This window comes from Dipteris shenzhenensis, chromosome 27, assembly GCF_047967505.1.
Source record: "Dipteris shenzhenensis isolate YYH24624 ecotype China chromosome 27, Dip_SZ_1.0, whole genome shotgun sequence".
In the NCBI taxonomy this organism is placed as follows: domain Eukaryota; kingdom Viridiplantae; phylum Streptophyta; class Polypodiopsida; order Gleicheniales; family Dipteridaceae; genus Dipteris; species Dipteris shenzhenensis.
In genome coordinates, this window is record NC_141622.1 from 50,662,457 (window position 1) to 50,684,903 (window position 22,447).

The window sequence follows — 22,447 nt, forward strand, 5'->3', positions numbered from 1 at the left end:
GTACCTCATGTTGCACTTAACTGTGTCCCAATGCCTCTTTCCTAGACTAGCCATATACTGGCTAAAAACTCCCACTGCAAATGCAATGTTTAGTCTAATAGCTATCATAGCATACATAAGACTCCCCAACCGCTGATGCATAAGGAACCTTGGCCATCATCGCCCTCTCCTCATCTGATTTGGGACTATCGGCCTGACTCAGTTTCACATATGGAGGCAATGGAGTACTTACTGCCTTCCCCCCCTCCATTTTGAAACACTGCAACACTTTTGTAACATATTCCTTCTATGAAAGCCAAAGGAGTTTCCTACTCCGATCACGCATGATGCACATAATAAGAATATGACCTGTAGGTCCTAAATCCTTCATATCAAAAGCCTCATGCAACTTGGCCTCTAATGCATATAGCTCATAAGTGTTCTTGCTAGCCAATAGCATATCATCCACATAAAGTGCCATGAGTATCAGGCTATTATCCTTAGCCCTTTTAGTGTAGACGTACTAATCAATCTCACTTCTTTTGAAACCCTGGGACCAAATGAAAGCATCAAACTTCTGATACCATTCTCTAGGTGCTTGCTTAAGGATGTAGAGACTCTTTCTCAGCTTGTAAACCAAATTGTCTTTGCCCTTTTCTTCAAAGCCTTCTGACTGTACCATGTAAATTTCCTCATGCAAATCCCCATGCCAAAAAGCTGTCTTAACATTCACCTACATAAGCTTTGTATTCTCTGCTACCACAAGTCCAAGTACACATCTAAGTGTGGTCATCTTCACAACCAGAGAGAAGATCTTATCAAAGTACACACCCTTCTCTTGTTTGAACCCTTTTGCAACCAAACGGGCCTTGTACTTAGGCACATCATCACCTGCTACCTTCATCTTGTAGACCCATTTACATGGCAATGCTTTCTTTCCATGTGGCAAAGAAACCAAGTCCCAAGTCTTTTTCTTCATGAGTGAATTCAAGTATGATAGCATAGAATACTCCCACTTGTGTTGATCCTCGTGCATCAGAGCCTCTCTCTAGCAAGAAGGCTCCCCACAATCATTAAGCATCACATAGTCTTGCCCCTGGAATAAATCTCTCAGGCAGTCTAGACACTCTAGATGTTCTTCTCAAGGGCATTTCAGCTTGCTGTCCCACTTGCATATCAGCCACATTTGGCTCATCATTGCCACCAATAGATGATCCATTATCTGCCCTTGATTGTGTACCTGTGGGAGTACCTGGTGGCACCATTTCTTGCACATTTGGTGCATGGACAGCTTGTTGTCTATCAACATATTCGGGTGGATTCACATCTTGGAAAGTGATTCTCCTCATTTCCACATCCCTCATGGGTGTCTTATGCATTTTCTTCTCATTGAAGACCACATCATGGCTTCTTATTATCTTCTTTGCTTCTAGATCCCAAAGACAATAGCCCATCTGTCCACTTTCACCATAACTTAGAAATATGCATTTCCTAGACTTAGGATCTAGCTTCTTCCAAAGCTCTTTTGGCACATGTGCATATGCCTCACACCCAAATATATGCAAATGAGAGTAAGAGGGCTTCTTGCCACTCCATGCCTCTTCAATAATACCACCATCCAAACTTTTACTAGTTGATCCATTGATCACATGCACTGCAGTCTTCATTGCCTCAGCCCAAAAACCACCAGAAAGACTTACATTGGAAAGCATACATTGCAACCTTTCGTGAATGGTGTGGTTCATTTGTTCTGCAATTGGATTTTGTTTTGGAGTACGAGGGGACATGAACTCCCTCTTAATCCCACGTGTATCATAGAAATGCTAAAAGTCATGAGAGAGATACTCTCCACCATTGTCAGTCCGTAGGCATTTAAGCATTCTACGTGACTGATTTCCGAGACCAAAGCTAGCCATTTTTGAAATACTTGGAACACATCGCTCTTTCAAGCTATAGCATAAGCCCACACCTTCCTAGTTGCATCATCAATGAATGTCACATAGTATTCAGCCCCACCTAATGATCGTGTAGGCATGAGACTGCATACATCTGAATGCACCAAATCAAGCCTTTCAAGCTCTTTATTTCCCCTTCTTTTATGGGCTGATTTAGTCTGCTTCCCATAAATACAATGCTCACCAAATTCAAAATTAGAAAAATTCTAATGCGGTATATAACCCAAACATCATAAGAGTTTCATTCCATTCTAGCTCATGTCCCCCAACCTGTAATGCCACATAGAAGTACTTGGCTGCTCAGTTATTGCAACAACATGATCAGACACCCCTGATACATGTAAGGGATATAATGTCCCATACTTGGTACCTCTTGCCAAAACCATAGAGCCCTTGTGAATTTTCTAACTCTAAAAGCCAAAGGTGGTCTAAAAACTAGCATCATCTATCTGACCCACTGAAATGAGACTCTTGGTCAGCTTATGCTTATGTCTCACATTTTTCAAAACAAATGCAGACCCATTTGCAAAAGAAAACTTTATGTCACCTGCTCCCACAATGTCACATGCATAGCTATTTCCAAGATGCACACAACCTGTCTTTCCACTGTCATAAGTGGAGAACCATTCCCTATGGGGAGTAACATGGAATGAAGTACTAGAATCCAAAATCCAATCCTGGAAATATGCATCATCTGAAGTGGAAAGCAAGTCTGCACGTAGACTAAACATGATGAGAATGTAATTGTCACTATTATCAGTGATGACTGCATTAATCTCCTCAATCTTCATTTTTCCTTTGTCCTCCCTTAGACTCTCTTCCTTCTTATTTGCACCCCAATTTGCATTGATTTTCTTATCCTTTTGCTGTCTTTTCAGCTTGTAGCAATCCTTTTTCATGTGTCCCTTCTTGTAACAATGGTAACACTCAATGTTTCGTGACTTGGATTTGCTATGAGACTTTCCACTTTCTTGGGACTTCCCCCTGAACAGTGATTTGCCCCTTTGCACATTTAGGGCTGCATCCTACTTGTTGCCATCCATAGACTTCCATCTAATCTCCTCAGCCAATAAGCTACCCAAAACATCATCAAACTTTAGTACTCCACCAGGTGCAGAGTTACTGATAGCTATACGGAAGGTATCCCATGAGGATGGCAATGAACACAAGAGGAATATTGCCTTTTTCACCGCATCAAAATTCATCTTCTGAGCTTGAAGCTGGCTAAAAATAATATTGAATTCATTCAAGCGAAAAGCAATGGAGAACCTTTCCTTCATCTGCAACTCAAACAACATCTTCATGAGGTAAACTTTTTAAGAGGCAGTTTCCTTCTCATAAGTGGCACATAATTTCTTCCACAAATCTTCTATAGTCTACTCATTTACTATTGTGAAATAAAATGACTCTGCAAGATGAAGTCTAAGAGTAGACTTTGCTGATGCATCCAACTCATTCCAATCATAATTAGACAAATCTGCAAGCTTAGCTCCAATCCTTGCCAAGGGTTTAATTTGCTTCTTTTGAATAAGCACATCCCTTATCTGTTCTTTCCACAAAAAAGTTTGTCCCATCAAACTTTTTAATGGCAAAAAACTCCTTTTCAGACATGGAAGAGGATGCCACGATGAAAATGAAACAAAATCCCAAATGCTAGTACCTATAAGAGACAAATCACACCAAATTCCAGGTGCACCCAAATGTATGTGCCAAAACGGAAGGTAATATCACCAAACCTCAAAGGCTTAAAGCATCAAAATGCATCTGACACATGTGCATATACTATGCATCCATATGAGCAAATCTAGCCCAGAAGAAAATGTCAACTTGCAATGATAAAATAATGGCAAACCCAATGACACTAAGAGCCAAATAGCAACCTCATGCACATGAAGGCAGGTATGATAGGTGGAAACTAGTGACTCGGTCCTTCCAATTGGAACACACACACACACACACATACACACACACATTTCCTTGGAATACGGTTAGTGTATAGTTAGTATCTTTTGTGCACTCCTCTCTCTACATGGTATCAGAGCTAATGGTGCTCATAATCCCTTGCATGTTATCAAGGCAATAAGCCCTCCTGTGTAGGTCTCAATGGTGACTTATGTGCCTTGTGAATATTGAAGAGATGTAGATGGAGCCTCCACTCCAAGCTACTCCTTGTGAGAGCAATGCAAGGCACGAGCCATCCGCATGTGTCACTCAAGCGGCGGATTGTTGAAATGTATTTCCACGAGAGAAAGAGGGAAGGGGGAGAGGGGAGAAGGGAGGGAGAGAAGGAGAAGGAAAGAGGAGAGTGAAGAAGGATGGAGTGGCAAACACAAGGGCACTACAATGGAAACAAGAGAACACCCAAAACACTCTTGGAAGAGAAGAGGGAGCTTGTATTCAAACTTGTGCAAACAACAATGAAGACCAAAGTCAACACCTTGGCCTTTTATGTAGGTCACCGTTTGAAGGGAGGGCCAACCATTTTCCTTTTAGCCTTGGTACGCCAACTCAATATGTAATATGCTACTACCCTTGTCCAAAATCTAGGGTATGGGGGGACAAGGTCCATATATAATATGCATGGATTTCCTTTAAATTTTCAAATATGCAAGGGAAAAATATGAAAATTTCATGTCCCCCCTCCCACAAAAAGTAAGGTATATACCTTGAAAAATATGTAAGATTTTAAGATTTGTACATATTTTTTATAATATGTGAGGCCCAAAGGTGGGGGTCTTTTGGATGAGGGGGGGAAAAACAAAAAATACACTAAAATTTGAAAACCCATCTCCTTTCAAATTAATTTAAGTATTCCAAATGGATAGAGGCCCCCAATTCTATACAAAGGCTTGGTCCATGCACATGCAAAATATGCTACAGACATGGTGACCATCAAATTTCAGCAACAAAAATTTAAAATAAAAGCAAGTACTAGTGATGGTGATAGGATTACCACATAATGCATCCCCCCATGCTTTCACCATTAATTACATAAAGTCTTTTAAAGCATTCTGAACCTTTCTACTCATGGCATATTGTTAAATTGATGGTGATAGGATTACCATGTAATGCATCCCCCCATGCTTTCACCATTAATTGCATAAAGTCTTTTAAAGCATTGCGAACCTTTCTACTCATGGCATATTGTTAAATTCATCTCATACTCAAGATTTTGATGGGTTTTCTTACTAAAGGGAGTTGGAGCCCTAGGATTTTAGCACTCTCCCTCTCTTTACAATAAAAGGCTCTTGGGCCCATAGGGTGCCAAGGCATATTGCTATTCTTTCCATCTCTCCCTACTAGCGAAAATAGCGCTTGTATTAACCATATTAGAGCGCTTGGGACAAAATATTTCTTTATATTTAACATAAAATGTGAATACCAAAGACAAGGAAGGAAAACAAATAAATCAGCCAAGAGTGTGTTTTAAAGAAAAGGAATGTGCAAAGCCTACTGCATAGACCAAAGATTGATAGATTCTATTTCAATAGTTAAAGGATGATTTGCATTAAATGACTAAGTTGTGTTGTTCATATCACCATCAAGATCCAAAGAATGCTTCACCAAAAAAACATTTTCGGGTAGGATGGCAACTTGTTATGGTAAGGAAACTTTAGTATAAAACATGGGGTGGCATCCACTTTCTTTGTAACCATAGTCCTTGCTCTTCAAAAGGTCCAAATGCCTTAGAGGACCCCTTCGTACATCCATGAAAGAGTTGGTGCTTGGCAAATGGAAACTTACACCTTTAATGCCCACAACCTCCCACTTAAAGGACAATGTGCCTTTAAGGAAGAACAACCAGTGAGCATACTATCCTATGCCCATCAATACACAACAATACTCAAACTGCTGACTAGGTAGACTCTTCGTCAGCATATTTATAGGGTTATCATCTGTATGAACCTTAACAAGCTCTATGCGCTTGTCCTCAAGTACCTCCCTGATGAAATGGTACCTGACCTCAATGTGTTTGGTCTTTGCATGAAAGATCGGATTCCATGCTAGCTGAATAGCACTCATGGAATCACTATGCAATGTCGGTACACTTGTATGAATCCCCAAATCTCCCACTAGCCGATCAAGCCATATAGCCTCCTTGCAATCCTCTATGGCTGCAACATACTCAGCCTCTATGGTAGATAAAGCAATGCACTTCTGTGCGCAAGACATCCACGACACTGCACCACCTGCAAAGGTGAACACATAACTAGAAGTGGATCTCCTACTATCCACATGCCCTGCATAGTTTGAATCTATGTACCCAAGTACACGCATGTCTCCTCTACCAATTAACTGCCTCCCAATGCCTCTTTCTTGGATTAGCCATATACCGGCTAACAACTCCCACTGTAAATGCAATGTCTGGTCTAGTAGCTATCATAGCATACATAAGACTCCCAATTGCTGATGCATAAGGAACCTTGGCCATCATGGCCCTCTCCTCATCTGATTTGGGACTATCTGTATGACTCAGTTTCACATATGGAGGCAATGGAGGCAATGGAGTACTCACTACCTTCCCCCCCTCCATATTGAAATGCTGCAATACTTTTGTAACATACTCCCTCTATGAAAGCCAAAAGAGTTTCCTACTCCGATCACGCGTGATGCGCATACCAAATATATGACCTGCAAGTCCCAAATCCTTCATATCAAAGGCCTCATGCAACTTGGCCTTTCATGGATCTAGCTCATAAGTATTCTTGCTAGCCAATAGCATATCATCCACATATAGTGCCAGGAGTATCAGGCTATTATCCTTAGCACTTTTAGTGTAGAGGCAGTGATCAATTTCACTCCTTCTAAAACCCTGGGATCGAATGAACGTATCAAGCTTCTGATACCATTCTCTAGGCACTTGCTTGAGACCATAGAGGCTCTTCTTCAACTTGCAAACTAAATGCTCTTTGCCCTTTTCTTCAAAGCCTTCCAGTTGCACCATGTAAATTTCCTCATGCAGATTCCCATGCAAGAAAGCTGTCTTGACATCCATCTGCATAAGCTCCATATCCTCTACTGCCACTAGTCTAAGCGCGTCTAAGTGTGGTCATCTTCACAACTGGAGAGAATATCTCATCAAAGTCCAACCCTTTAGCGACCAAACGGGCCTTGTACCTAGGCACATCATCACCTGTGACCTTCATCTTGTAGACCCATTTACATGGCAATGTTTTCTTTCCATGTGGCAAAGAAACCAAGTCCCAAGTCTTATTCTTCATAAGTGAACTCATCTCTGATTGCATAGCATACTCCCACTTGCATTGATCCTCGCGCATCATAGCCTCTCTGTAGTAAGAAGGCTCCCCGCAATCAGTAAGCATCACATAGTCTACCCCTCTAACAAACCCATCAGGTGGTCTAGACACTCTAGATGATCTTCTCAAGGACATTTCAGCTTGCTGTCCCACTTGCATATCAGCCACATTTGGCTCATCATTTCCACCAATAGATTATCCATCATCTACCTTGATTGTATACCTATGGGAGTACTTGGTGGTACCATTTCTTGCACATTTGGTGCATGGACAGCTTGCTGTCTATCAACATATGCAGATGGATTCACATCCTGGAAAGTGATTCTCCTCATTTCCACATCCCTCATGGGTGCCTTATGCATCTTCTTCTCATTGATGAAGACTACATCATGGCTGTCTATGATGTTCTTTGGTTCTGGAGAAGCTCTTTTAGCACATGTGCATATGCCTCACACCCAAATATACGCAAATGAGAGTAAGAGGGCTTCTTGCTACTCCATGCCTCTTTAGGAATACCACCATCCAAACTCTTACTAGGTGATCTATTGATTACATGTACTGCAGTCTTCATTGCCTCAGCCCAAAAACCACCATAAAGGCTTGCATTGGAAAGCATGCATTGCAACCTTTCTTGAATGGTACGGTTCATCTTTTCTACAACTGGATTTTGCTCTAGAGTATGAGGGAATGTGAGCTCCCTCTTAATCCCATGTGTATCACAGAAATGCTGAAAGTCATGAGAGAGATACTCTCCACCATTGTCAGTCCATAGGCATTTAAGCGTTCTACCTGACTGATTCTCAACCAAGGCCAGCCATTTCTAAAATACCTGGAACACATCACTCTTTCGAGCTATAGCATAAGCCCACACTTTCCTAGTTGCATCATCAATGAATGTCACATAGTATTCAGCCCTGCCTAATGACCGTGTAGGCATGGGACCACATATGTCTGAATGCACCAAATCAAGCTTTTCAAACTCTTTCTTTCCCCTTCTTTTATGGGCTGATTTAGTCTGCTTCCCTTAGAGACAGTGCTCACAAAATTCAAAATCAGAGAAACTCAAATGCAGTACATAACCCAAACGGCATAAGAGTTTCATCCCATTTTCGCTCATATGGCCCAACCGGCAATGCCATAAAGAAGTTCTTGGTTGCTCGATTATTGCAACAACATGATCAAACACCCCTGATACATGTAAGGGATACAAAGTCCTACACTTGGCACCCTTGGCCAAAAGCATAGAGCCTTCTGAATTTTCCAACTCTGAAAGCCAAAAGTGGTGTGAAAAGTGGAGAACCATTCCCTATGGGGAGTAACATGGAATGAAGCACCAGAATTCAAAATCCAATCCTGGGAATATGCATCATCTGAAGTGGTAAGCAACTCTGCAAATAAACTAGACATGAAGAGAATGTCATTGTCAACACTATCATGTGTGACTGCATTGATCTCCTCGATCTTCACTTTTCCTTTGTCCTCCCTTGGACTCTTTTCCTTTTGATTTGCACCCCAATTTGCATTCTTTTTCTTATCCTTTTGATCTCTTTTCAGCTTGTAGTAATCCTTTTTCATATGGCCCTTCTTGCCATAGTGGTAACACTCAATGTTCCGTGCCTTGGATTTGCTACGAGACTTCCCTTTTTCTTGGGACTTCCCCTTGAACTGTGATCTATTGCCCCTTTGCATATTTAAGGCTGCATCCTACTTATTGCCATCCATAAACTTCGGTCTAATCTCCTCGGTCAACAAGCTACCCACAACATCATCAAACTTCAGTACTCTACCAGGTGCAGAGTTACTGACAACTGTACAGAAGGTATCCCATGAGGATGGCAATGAACATAAGAGTAATATTGCCTTAGTCTTCGCATCGAAATTCATCTTCTGAGCCTAAAGCTGGCTGAAAATAATATTGAATTCATTCAAGTGAGAAGCAATGGAGACCCCTTTCTTCATCTGCAGCTCAAACAACCTCTTCATGAGGTAAACTTTATTAGAGGTAGTTTCCTTCTCATAAGTGGCACATAGTTTCTTCCACAAATCTTCCGTAGTTTGCTCATTTACTACTGTGAAATAAATTGAATCTGCAAGATGAAGTCTAATAGTAGACTTTGCTAATGCATCCAACTCATTCCAATCATCCTCAGACATATCTACATGCTTAGCTTCAATCCCTGCCAAGGGTTTAATCTACTTCTTTTGAATAAGCACAACCCTTATCTATTCTTTCCACAAAGAAAAGTTTGTCCCATCAAACTTTTTAATGCTAAAAAACTCCTTTTCAAACATGGAAGAGGATGCCATGATGCAAATGAAGCAAAATCCCAAATGCTAATGCCTGCGAGAGAGAATCACACCAAATACCAGGTGCACCCAAATGTGTATGCCACAATAGAGTGAAATATTAGCAAAACTCAAAGCTCAAAGCATCAAAAGATATAGTTGACTCATGTGCATGTACTATGCATCCATATGAGCAAATCTGGCCCAAAAGAAAATGCCAACTGTAATGGCAATCCAGAATGCCAATAAGTGCCAAATGGCTCAAGCATAAACACCGTCCATGGGCATATTCATCAACAATATCTCATCCAAGAGAGCATAACACTATCAGTGCATCACCTACAATGTGTCAAAGTTGTCCCTCAGCATAAAATAGCATCCATGAGCAAAGCGTCCATAAAAAATAGCATCCCACAAGGCAATCTGGGCCTATCAACGCATCCAATAAGGATCGCATTGCATCCAAATGGCCTATAAATCATCCATTGCAACCCAATGCACACCACAAATGAGCGCACATGGCTCAAACTGCAACCAAAGTGATATGCATAAGGTATGCTCAAGAAATCATGGTCCCACGGAAATGACTGCTACTAAAAATAGAACTTGAGATGCCTCAAAACATGGGTGCCATTGCATAATCAGACTCAGCAAGACAATCTCGCAATATCTCTCTTCTGTTGGAACTCCAAAATCCCAACCGATGAGTGAGAAATGGGAGTCAACACTTATCCACTGCCATGTGGCATAAATCTAAGGTTTCAAAACCTTAGAATGAAAAATGCATAACAGAGAGATGAAATCTAATACACAGAGATCTATGAATCTAAAAATACTCCACCGAATTATGCAAGAACTGATAGGTAGGGATTTTTAGGCGTCTGAAATGCAATGGGACAGACGGTTTTGGAAACCTTGGTCCCAATCACTGGGTCCAACACATAGATTGAAAAACGTTTTTGGAAACTGAGCTATTTGTAAACTCCACTGGAGTGCGAATGATGAGAAACATAGAAGTTTTAGACCTCCTGAGTCCACCAGAAGTGACAGATCTGCAAATGGTTGCTCCAAACTTGAGTTCCAATACTCAGAGAGAAAAACGTTGAAACTGGCACAGTGAGTCAGAAATCCAACAAAATGATCCCAAATTTAAGAATGAAGGTGTTTCCAAGCTCTTAAAGTGAAATGGACACCAAAACCAGGCAATACTTGCCTCTACAAGTCAATACGGAGTCTCTGTTGTCGAAGGAACAGGGAAAAGCTTTAAAAATGACTTTTTCTTTGAAAACACTTAACAGGCTCTCAAAACCACTCGCAAAGCCAAAGTGACTTTTCCAAAGGTTCCTCCAAGTCTCTGCACACTCGGATGCAAGTAAAGTCATCCACAAAGCTTCCCATAGAGCTTCTCCTTCCTCCCACAGAGTTGTTTGAGCTTCCAAGCATTCATGCATTCTCAGCTAGATCACCCGAGCTCTGATACTAGTTGAGAGTGCTCTCAACGGAAGCAAGAACAGAAGAGGGAGAGAGAGAAATAGAGAGCCACACAAGTTTTGGTGGGTTCAGAACACCCTAATCTCTTGGAATTAGGAGGTGTTCCTAACCGGCGGTTCCTAAATAGCACTTTTGTTGGCCTTGCGCATCCAAGGCTTAGACTATTTGGGGCTCAAAATCTCTGAGATCCCTCAAGCCTCATCATCAATTGGACGCCTCTCCTTGATCCAAACTTTGACAAGCCTTAACTTTTAATTTAGAAAGAATTTGCACACTGCAAAAAGGCAAAATAATTAGTTTTTCAAGGTTTATGAGGTATCCCTTGATGCACCACAAGCTTTGGAAAATTGTTAAAGAAGACATTCCTAGTGCATAGAGTGAAACTTGGAAGGAAAAAGATGAAGAAGCACTATCACTGATTATGTTACATTGGGGTCCAAACATGACCCATCACATAGACTTGAAAGATCATGGGAAAGATGCATGGGATGAGTTGAACAATGTATTTGGAGCAAAGCCAAAGAACCAAGAAATTTACATTATGATTGAATTCTATGGTTTGCACATGAATTTTAATGAATCCATGGCATAATTTGTGAACAAGGTTCAAAACCATCATGACCCAATTGGAAGGGATAAATTCAAAGGTAGGAGAAAATGACGTGCTTGAAATCCTCGCCTGAAGAATACAATACATTGAAAACCACTTTAAAGAATCTTCTAGATCCAAAATTTGAGGAATGTGTGTCATCTCTAACTAAGAAAGAAAGAGAGTTAAAGGCATCAACATTGACATCTGCACCAACACATAGCAACAACTATGAAGAAAAAGCACTCTTTAGCAAATAACAAACCCACACCAAATAAGTGTCACCATTACAGAAGGATGGGTTACTATCAAAGTGATTTAGATTGAATAACAAGCCACAATTTAACCATTGCAAGAAGCTAGAACACAAAGAAGAAGACTACAGATTGAAGCATCAGCAAGTCAACTACCATCAGGGGAGATTTGGGGTCTCAAAAGGGCCTCCAATTAGTGTTTCCTAATTTCAAGGGATTAGAGAGGGATTTGGGGTGTACCAATGAGAGTGCTCCTTTGTGTGGGACAATGGTACATTGAGGTGTACAAAAGGACATGTTGTGTATTTATGGATTGGGAGACCTCTCACCCCTAGTCTACACTCCTATCCATTGATCTAGTCTCCAATCCAAGGGTCATATTTAAATTTATGGTAGATCAATCCCAACGATTAGATCAAGCGGTAGATCCAAGGGAGGGGATGAGAGAAAAGTGTGCTTTAATCTAGGCCATAGATCAAGGGGTGGATCCAAGGGAGCGGATGGGATGGAACCAAGGGAGGGGATGGATGCAAAAGGCACTTCAATTGAGAGTGCTCTCTACAAAAGCAAGAATGGAAGAGGGAGAGAGAGAAACAGAGAGCCACACAAGCTTTGGTGGGTGCAGAACACCCTAATCTTCTTTTTCATTCATTTATATATTTGTTTGAGTATTGTACATAACTGAGGTAAAGGCACAACCATTAAGATCTTTTTCATTCATTTATATATGTGTTTGAGTATTGTACATAACCGGGGTAAAGGCATAGTGACCTTTAACCCCCACATCAATATGGGCCATAGATCAAGCATGGATCCAAGGGAGGAGGTGAGAGAAAGAGGCGCTTCAATCTAGGCCATCTAATATGGCGCTTCAATCCGGTCCATCCATTCTGATCTTGTGATCTCCACCCTCCATGAAGCACCTCAATCTTAGCCCTTCATGAAGCATCTCCATCTCCACCATAGATCTTGAATAGATCTAATGGCCTACAATGAAGCGCAGTATCCCTCTTTATTATGCCTTCCCCTTGTCAGATTTGGAGGCCACTAAAGTCAACCTTGGCCCCATCCAAGGCATCCTAGGCCCTTGATCCATCCTCCATCCAAGGGCCAAGATGACCCATGTCAGCTTAGTAAATGCCAGGGGTCCCTTATTGCCTTGGGTTACCATAGTAGGTCACTTTTGCTTAACTTAAATTCTTCCTTAATCTATTCCTTATGAGGCCCTTTTGAGACCTCAAACCCCCCCTAATGGTGGTGTCATCATCAAGCAATGAGTAGAATGACAATAATGACAAAATGTATTAAGAAGCAAACTGTGTCGAATTTCGCCCATATTTTGCAAAGGTAACCAAACAAATGAGTAGACCATGGTTTTTAGTATCACCTGACCACCTGAGAGTAGCTATGTAGTCTTACAAGGGAGGTATTGATCACATTGTCATACCACACTTGAGCACCTTAAAAAGCAAGTATGCACTAAGGGGAGGTCATGGACTTTTGTAAATTCACATCTAACACCTTGTAGTAGCCAATGCATCAAAGCACCAAGGGGAGGCATTGGGAAATATTTTTCCATATGCACATAATTAGAGGAAAAGTTATGAACTAAGGTATGGTGTTGTGTGAATTAAAGTAGCCACCCAAGAATGTGGACTACATGAGAAGATGTGGAGTAAATAAGGGCTACCACTAGGTGAGATGTGGATCAGAGTATAACACACGGTTTGAATATTCTAAAGGCTATCTTTGTACAATAAGCCTCTCTTGTATTGTTGAAGTACATTTGGAATAGATTGAGTGTCTCCTACTTTATGTCTCATGGTGTTTCTTACGTGCTTTGATCCTCCTTGATCATCTTTCTCTTCATGTATCTAGACTAGCCAGGCACGATCCATGTTTTCACAAAGAAGGCCTTAGAAAAATATGAGTTTTTGAAAGAAACAAATCTCAAATTAAAAATGGTTCAAAACATGTTCTAGAAAAGGACATATAAAGAATGAATGTAGAACAAACCAGGTGGAAACTAAGCCTAAGGAAAAGGAAAGACACCCGTATAAACCCAAGCAAGGCGATCCTAGTAAAGGGAAGAATGGCAAAGATAAGAACCAAGGCCCATCATAAATTTTGTGTTACTTTTGTAATGGTAACTACACCAAGGCCGAGTGTCCATTGTGGTAAGAGCATCCTAGAATTCTTAAGAAGTAATATGAAAAGATAGGAAGTGGATCTCAAATGCCAAACTTGGTGGATGCTAACACAATTACTCGGTTGTAAGGCCCAGTGGTCAAAGACAAAGATCCTCCTCAACATCAGGAAACATCAAGTGGAAGGCACAAAAGTAATCTGCATCTTGGATATCCCAAGAACTAAAGGGCAACGCACCAATTGTAGACTTGCCATCTGATTTGAGTGTGACACGACTAGTTGTATACTTGACTCCTAATTTGAGTGTGACACGACTAGTTGATATCTCGTCTGGAGCTTCCACAAGCAACTCATAGGATGAACCGAGTTACTAACAAAACATCAAAGGCATGGAAGATATTTTGAAATATGAAGATTAGCCTCACAGTGGTTGAACTATTAAAGATTGCTCCATATTACAAAGAATTCTTCCTATGTCATCTCTAAGCCAAGGAGAAGCCTATTGAAGAAGTGGATTCCCTAATAACCATTCTCATTATTGACACCCTAATAGAGGATTAAGAAGTTCAAGTGATCACTATGAAGACCAAGAAGCAAAATATGTCGAGTGTGATTCTGGATGGTGGTTCCAGAGTGAATATAATCTTGGAACCTATTTTGAGGTCATTAAATCTCAAGTATCTAAATCTTTCTCCATTTTGAGTTTGCATTGTAGATTAGTGACCCATGGAACCAACATGTATGCCTTTGGATTTAGTGAATTCCATTGGTGGTATACTTTCCACTACTAGTCTGCTTGTGATTCCAATGGAAGAGAATGTCTGCCCAATATTACTTAGTAGACCCTGGTTGAAAAGTGCTAAGGTCTCACAAACTGGAGTTCGAGTTGATGACCATCAAGACTGAAGATGTAAAAGTTAATTTTCTGACTAATCCGAGCAAAGTCCCAAAAAAATTACATGCCAAAATGTTGGAAGTTTGAGATCAATTTCTAAAAGATTTGAAACTCAATTAATGTAGCTTCAAATCCTACCTATTGGAGAGCTTGACCTATTCTAGGTAGTTATCAAGCTTAACAAAATATAAAAGCTAAAAAGATGTAGAAAAGTAGACCTTAATACAAGCAACTTCATTGAAGACGTGGGTGGTGAAAGAGAATTAGCCGAGCCAATGCTGACAGTTACTTGGCTTAGTTTCAAACACTTGATTTTGGAGCCAACAAAAGAATTCAATCTGGGAATAGAAGAGGAACCACAAATAGTTTATGGTTGGATTCAAGTAGTAAAAGACTTGTTCATGAAACATATAGATTTCTTTACTTGGATTTATACTGAAAGGAGATCCTCTAAACATTGTCAGTATAGAATCCCACTTGTCCCAAATGCAAATCCTATCAGAAAAAAAAGATACAAAATGAAGCCTTACTATGTTAAGAAGGTTAAAGCTAAGCTAGGTAAGTACATTCAAGAAGGATTCATCTACGCCATTGATAGAAGTCACTTGCTATTTCCTATTGTAATGGTACCAAAGAAACATGGAAAACTCAGAGTATGTGTGGATTACAAAAAGTTGAATGCTCATACTATACCAAACCTGTGTCCCATTCCATTCATAGATGGCATTGTTGACCAAGTTGCAAGCACTGGAGATGTACTCATTCATGGATGGTTATAGTGGCTACAATCAAATTTTTATTTCACCTTAGGATCAGACTAAATTTTCTTTTATTAATAAATTGCATGTTTATGACACAAATCAAGTATGCCATTTGGACTTAGAACTGCACCTTCATCTTTGTAGAGGTTTATGGTAGAAAACTCCATGGACTACTTGACTGAGTTCATTGTTATTAATATATGGATTACTTTTTTTCTTATTTGGTTGTCTCTATGCATCTTACTTATCTTGGAAAACTTTTTGATAGATGCAAGAAAGTGCATCTCCTTTAATCCTACCGAAATTATTTTCCATGTCTAAGTTGGTATTTTACTTGGTCATGTCATTTCCCGAGAGGAACTAGGATCCACCCAGATAATCCGAGATAAAGAAAAGATGATTGAACCTAATACTTTAACTCAATTGAGGAATTTTATGGGGTTAATTAGTTTTTCTAGGAGATGTATGCAGGATTTTGTTAAGATAGCAACTCCACTATAAAGCTGACCAAGAATGACACTAAATTGCAATGGTATGATGAGTTGTCTATTGCATTTCACACACTAAAGAAGCATGCATCGAAAAACCCATTCTCAGACAACCGAGCTATCATGTTATCTTTCATGTTCACATAGACGCTTTTGGATATCCCATTGGTGTCATATTGGATCAGCCAGATGGAAAGTTGGATTACCAAGTCTATTATGCAAGCCACTTGATGACACAACCCGACTGCAATTACAATACAATCCAATGTGAAGTTCTTGGTATGATTTATCATGTGCAATACTTTTGACACTATTTTCTCAAAAAATAGTTTATCTTAGATATGTTGTCATTCGGATCTGCTATACCTTATCAATAAAATAATGAGGTAGATTGCTCAGATGAATGCTATTATTAGAAGAATTCAATTTGAGAATTATTCATAAGCCTAAAAAATCACATGTAGGAGCTAATTGTTTGTCTAGGTTACTAGCCTTAGATTATAGTATGGGTGCTACTACTAGTGGTTCCTAGATGCTCCTTTGTTTGATGTTGACCTCATGAAACTAAGTATGATGAGATGCTACACAAGTTATCTAAGTGAACTTTTTTAGAGCACATGGTAAAGGACAAGCATAGGTAGTTGGCCTTGAAGGCCTACAAATGCAGCTTGATTAGTAGGAAATTATATCATCAAGGTGATGATGGTATCCTAAGAAGATAGGTTTTTCAACATGAGCAAGCTAAAGTACTTAATGAGGCCCACACAAGCCCGACAAGAAGTCACTTTTGTGGAGAGATTATTGCTTGAAAGTTTTGCAATTTGGATTGTGGTGGAGTACATTATTTAAGGACACCCATGCTCATAGTGTTCACTGTGATGTTTATTAGTGTACAAGTCAATTTCTTCCTCCAGTTCATGTGCCTTTGTGACCAAGTGAGCTGTGGGAAGCATTCCAAGATTTGTGACTTGATTTTATGTGTCCATTCATAGAATAGAATCACATAAAAGAAATACATCCTAGCACCTATAGATTATGCTGCTAAGTGGGTTGGGGCCAAAGCTGTAAGGAACAACCCAACTCAAACTATAACCGAATTCTTTTTTGAGAATATTATCCATTATTTTGGATGGCCAATCAAATTTGTCAATGATAAAGGAAGTCATTTTATGAATGAACTATTTGAGTTATTGACAAAAGATTTGATGGTCATACACCGAGTTTCTACAACTACTACCTTCGATGTAATGGACAAGCTAAGTATGCTTGAGGTAAAAGGAGACAACTTGAGGCCTTTGATAGAGAAGCAACTTTCAGGTTCTGGCAGGAGGATTCCACGTAGTCATTCACAAACATTCTAGTTTCTAAGGAGTCCAATGAATTTGTTATGGACTAAGACACCAGTGTAGATACTCAAGTAGAAGATAAGAATCTGGTACAGAGGTAGAACATGCCTCAAACTAGGAACAACAAAGAAGATCTACCCATGAGTCTGAGGTGGAGCAAGAATAAAGCCAAAGCCTTGGCCAGGCTTCAAACCAAGAATTGATCCATAGTTATAGTCGAGTTACCAAAAGCTCATGACACAGAGCAGTGTTGAGTTAGAGGACACCTAGGACTTCCTCCTATACCATTTCCAAGAAATAGAATACTAGGTCCTTCACTTTGTGTGTCGATCACAAGCTACACTCATATTGATCTGAGGTCTCCAAAATTTGTCAGCCTAACAAAAACATATAAATAGTTGCTAAATAGATCTATGGCATTAGAGAAAAAGGCGCTTGCCAAGAAAAAGTTAAAAAAACAAGGTTGAAGGAAGTGACAAGGAGGATGCTTCCACAAAACCAGACAAAATAAAGTCTACAACAGTGAAGAAGGACTTAAAAGAGATGGGTTTCTAAGAGAATTGTAACAAGTGTTCTCGAAACAGACACAAAAAATGAATGCATAACAAAATGGGGTGCACTATTAAGAAATTGTATGTATCATCTGCGTTCAAGGGATATTTAAAAAACCCCTCAACTAAAATTATCCATACAATAAAACATCCCTCTTTAGTTATGAACTGAGCGATTTTTTCCAAAATTTATATTAAAAACCCCTTTTGTTATCGTAATGATGTCAATTTTTTCAAAAGGTTGGATTAAAATATCCCTCCTTTTGAATGCACATGGTACACAAATTTTTTTGAGGTGAACCCCTTGAGAAAATACTATGATAACAACTCATTAGAGAAGATGCACCACCAAATTTAGTGTCTCATCTGACACCTCGGCCAGAGCAAACTCACATTTACTCTCATGATTATACTTGGTTATGATGAGATTAAGGGATTCTCCACCAGGAACCCTGAATTTCTCATTGTCACTAAACTCACTATATCAACTCAATATGGCTTGACTCGACCTCCATTGATTGACTAGGGAATCACTTGACCTTGCAAATTAGACAATTGAACTGTACCATTGTTATGAACATCAATCAACATGTATGGCCCATTCCAACCAAGTTTGATATTGGTTTATAATGGTCCTACCTTTGCATTATACAAAAACACTAACATTCCCTTCTTTAGATTCTTCCAACTACCTCTGTATCATCTCTGTATTATCTGCTATGACTACACAACTCAAACACACAACTCATCTAGCTCAACTAGCTATTGCAATATTTTTCTTGGTTGATTTTGGTTTACCAAGATGATGATCAATAATGTGGCAAGCAGCTTTATATCCCAATCCCATCAATGTGTACTCACTATCTTTGTGAGCACCAATTTTACTCCAATTTCAGAGTTTTGTTGGTCATCCAAATTTTGCCAACCTCTTCTAGTTTGACGCAGATGCTCTTCTCTTCTAACTGCATATATCTGTCTCCTCTCCAAATGTGTTTTAGACAATGTTTAGTGCCTAAATGATGTGAAGGGTCGCCTAAAAAAATCCTCATTCTAAACACCAATAGTCAAATAGGTTTGTAAGATTCTAAAATCATCTCAAGGCACTTGTAGATATCTACTGTTTTTGTAGCTCTTCTCGAATCAGTATATTTTGAAAATCTATGCACTTGATTTTGTAGAGCACAATGCTTGAATCTACTCAATTGTCCACCTAAACTCTTAGCACATCTTTCTCCAGCCAATCACCAAACGTTGATCGTCTCGGTTTGACTAATAACCCTATGCCCAAATCTGTGGGGTCGGCTGAATAGGAAGATGTTCTTTCTTGCAATCCTTAGGTTGCTCTGCTAGGATTTTCTACCTTTCTCAGGATACAAAAACAGATATCAATGGAAAACACTAACAATTGGGTTTTGTGTTGCATGAGCAAAATCATATGGAGACGGGCGATTAAGCACTTGAGCCAGAGCCCAGCCAGCCAAAAATATAATCAATGGAAAATAACAATATAGCAATGCAACACACTTGTATTAGGTAATAAGAATTACAAATGGCCTAGCCATAGAGCCAAGACTATGGTGACCCTCACTCCCACTTGTGAGGCATAAGACTCCTTGATTCAAGCCGTAAAATAAGCCTGGAACTAGTACTAAAGGGGCCCATTACAATCTATGAGCATTTCCTATATACTATGACTCTAGACTCAAACTCAAATGGTCAAGCTATGCAACCTTCCTAAAGGTTTCCTTCAATCTGCTGAACTTCCACTATGATTGCTTCATCAACATTTTTTGCCCTTTTCCCTTCCTAGTAACTTGGAGATGCACCACCTGACCATTGTGTTGGCCAAAGCCCAATCTTGCTTGCTTGCGTGCTCTCGATCGGAGCTGACTTGACCCGAGTAATCATAACCTGACCCCAATCAGTGGGTTAACCAAGGGTTAGCAAAAATACTACTCCTTATACATGTAAGGGGGCTAGGCCCTTATGGACCTTGCATCATATCTCATGGCAATCATTACATTCGTGTGTATTGTCTCTTCCAATATTTCTCCATTTTTCAATGTCAAAATCACATACGATTTAATTGAGCATCTATGCTTTAGACTTTGTCCCAAGGTGGTAACTACTTGCTCTTCAAATAGATTGTACCACGTTTGGAGTAATTTATAGATGAATATGGATCAAATCTAAATATCTAAAATTTTTAACAGCTACACATTTGAAGATAAATTTGGACATATTTAAAATCTCAATCTACAATTCTTGAAATGGATTATTGCTTGCCACCTTGTTATAGGAGAGAGAGAGAGAGAGAGAGAGAGAGAGAGAGAGAGAGAGAGGCACTAGGGATATTAAAAGTCCACACTAATGTACTGTCTAACTTGATTGGTGAACAAACATGCCATTGGGCCACTTAACAAAAAAATCCCAACCTTCTATAAACAAAAAAATCCCAACCTTCCATAGGCCAAAAAGAGCTAGAATGAGTGGGAACAAAAGCGGTGTCTTTGTGGAACTAAAAGGATAGTTATATTAGAAAAGAGAGTACAATAAGAAAACTAGGCAGCTTTGAAGTTGCACTCGAACTTACAACGATGCACTTAGAGCTTTAGCATCCCTAGTAGACCGTCTCCCTACGGATATAAAAGTGAAGATCAAATGGAATTGGGACTCCTGAAAAACCACTTCGTTCGTGATTCTCCAAATGAATTGAACCGTGACACCTCGGATTAAGTGCCAAGCTTCCACTTGGACATCATTCATGTGGGCTTTATCTCCCATCAAGATAACTTTCAATCTTATATTATTGGAACAAAGATGGACACTCGAGCCAACCACCATTGAAGCATTCGCAAATTGGAAGAGGTCTTTGCGAGGTGAAAATGAGATGAAGGGTATATGCCGTGACCCCTATATCCATACTGCTAGGCCAGCGTGTTTCTAAGCAATTAAGTACTTTGCTGTTGGTGATCGGTGCTGTAGCCAACATGAACGTCTTCCCGGAACCAGGCCTGCTGATGATCGTTGGAATCACGGCTGTGCGTCTGTAATTCTTGGCCCTCCGGCACCCACACTCCTGTCGATGCGTGAGGTGCCCACCAGCTCTTGCTGCCCGCACAACTTCTGCCTCCCAATGACTCTGCCCTCGATTCTGCACCTGTGCTTACTCCCTCCTTCATTTCCCCGTTGGCTGATCCTGCTTCGACCTCCGCCCAATTTGAGTAGAAACTGCGCAAATAGCACACACAAATCAGCACCACGTCCCCCTGGAAGAGCCGGGCACATCTTCTGGATTCCTGCTCGTTCTCTCCAAGACAAGCCGTTATATATGATTCCTCTCAGAATCCTTCGGCATATGCTCTAATTACACATCTTTTGATAAGAATCTACATGTTGAAGGATATATGACCTGATTAAACTGCATGGAAGAGCCACACACAAAATCACCACTTGCGTAAAATTATGACCAAGAAGAGCACGGCAATTGTGATGCATCACTCTACGCGTCTACGAACAAATTATAATGACTCCCCAATCAATCGTCATTCGTTCCGCGACAATCCGGCCTGCAAACAGACTATTTCTCCCTTGCAAGCTCTCAAAGCAAACTCACCGCGTTTCAAAGAGACTAGATCTGGGCGCAGAGAAGCCGGTCTGCTTGAAGCCCGAGACAGCTGCTCGTGTGAATTTTACGATCAGGCCGTCTGTAAGCAAGAAAGATCTTGCCATTTGCTAGTTCTACCACAAAGAAACAGAAATATGCAGCTGTAAGTGCAGCTCGACTTTTTCCTTGCTCAATAGGCTCGAAGCGTGCTAAGAGACATGTATGCTTCTTAATCGCGAGTGCCACGATGATCTCCTCCCCAGAAGAGCCCTGGGCCGTATCTCGTGGGAAGGGTCTGCATACTTGAAACCATCCCGGAACTAAACGTGGGCATCTCTAGTGGGCTCTGTGACAAGCCATCAACGGCCTTTCCGCTTAAGCTTCTCCACTCTCGTGTCCCCTCCCCTTTTCAAAACCAAAATCTACAGGTCTGTTTGTCGATTGTGGAGTGAGACCAAAAACCTGGTCACGCCGCTACTGCACCTTACCTCAGAACTCATCTTCTTCGATCCCTTACAAATAATCCTTCGCCGGTTCCGCATTTGTTTAAGGGCGGCTGATGCGGACTGATCAACAACTGACGATCTTATCAGCATCGAAGTTCTAACCCAGTTTATGAGCTGGATCAGGGGAACTAGCGTACTGTAGCCAAGTTGCGGTCCCTGTAGGCTGTTAACATCAGTCTGGACGAGACAAAAGGTATACTGCAGCATTGCTGCAGTGCTATAGATTCTGTAGTATAGAAAAGGCCAACGTTCAAACAACAGTACCACTGTATCATCTCATGATAAATAAGTCTTGCGACATGTGCTCCTTTGAATCCTTTCACCGTCTAGGTT

The 22,447-nt window shown here is 40.4% G+C and overlaps 1 protein-coding gene across 1 annotated transcript; it reads right to left on the bottom strand.

The window, feature by feature from the left end:
- Window positions 1-20,521: 20,521 nt before the first annotated feature.
- LOC147884456 (uncharacterized) lies at window positions 20,522-22,126 on the bottom strand. Its single transcript, XM_087398995.1, has 2 exons — window positions 21,618-22,126; window positions 20,522-21,232 (listed from the first exon to the last, which is right to left on the bottom strand). The coding sequence occupies exons 1-2, from the start codon at window positions 21,731-21,733 to the stop codon at window positions 20,953-20,955; spliced, it is 396 nt and encodes a 131-aa protein (XP_087255121.1). The 5' UTR covers window positions 21,734-22,126; the 3' UTR covers window positions 20,522-20,952.
- Between the last annotated feature and the right edge of the window lie 321 nt (window positions 22,127-22,447).

What these genes read in the sequence shown, in the direction of transcription:
- LOC147884456 (XM_087398995.1), bottom strand. Translation starts at nt 21,733, where the DNA reads ATGGCAAGATCTTTCTTGCTTACAGACGGCCTGATCGTAAAATTCACA. An exon ending in TCTAGTCTCTTTGAAACGCG is followed by an intron (nt 21,233 to 21,617) that starts GTGAGTTTGCTT and finishes CTATTTGCGCAG; the next exon opens with TTTCTACTCAAATTGGGCGG.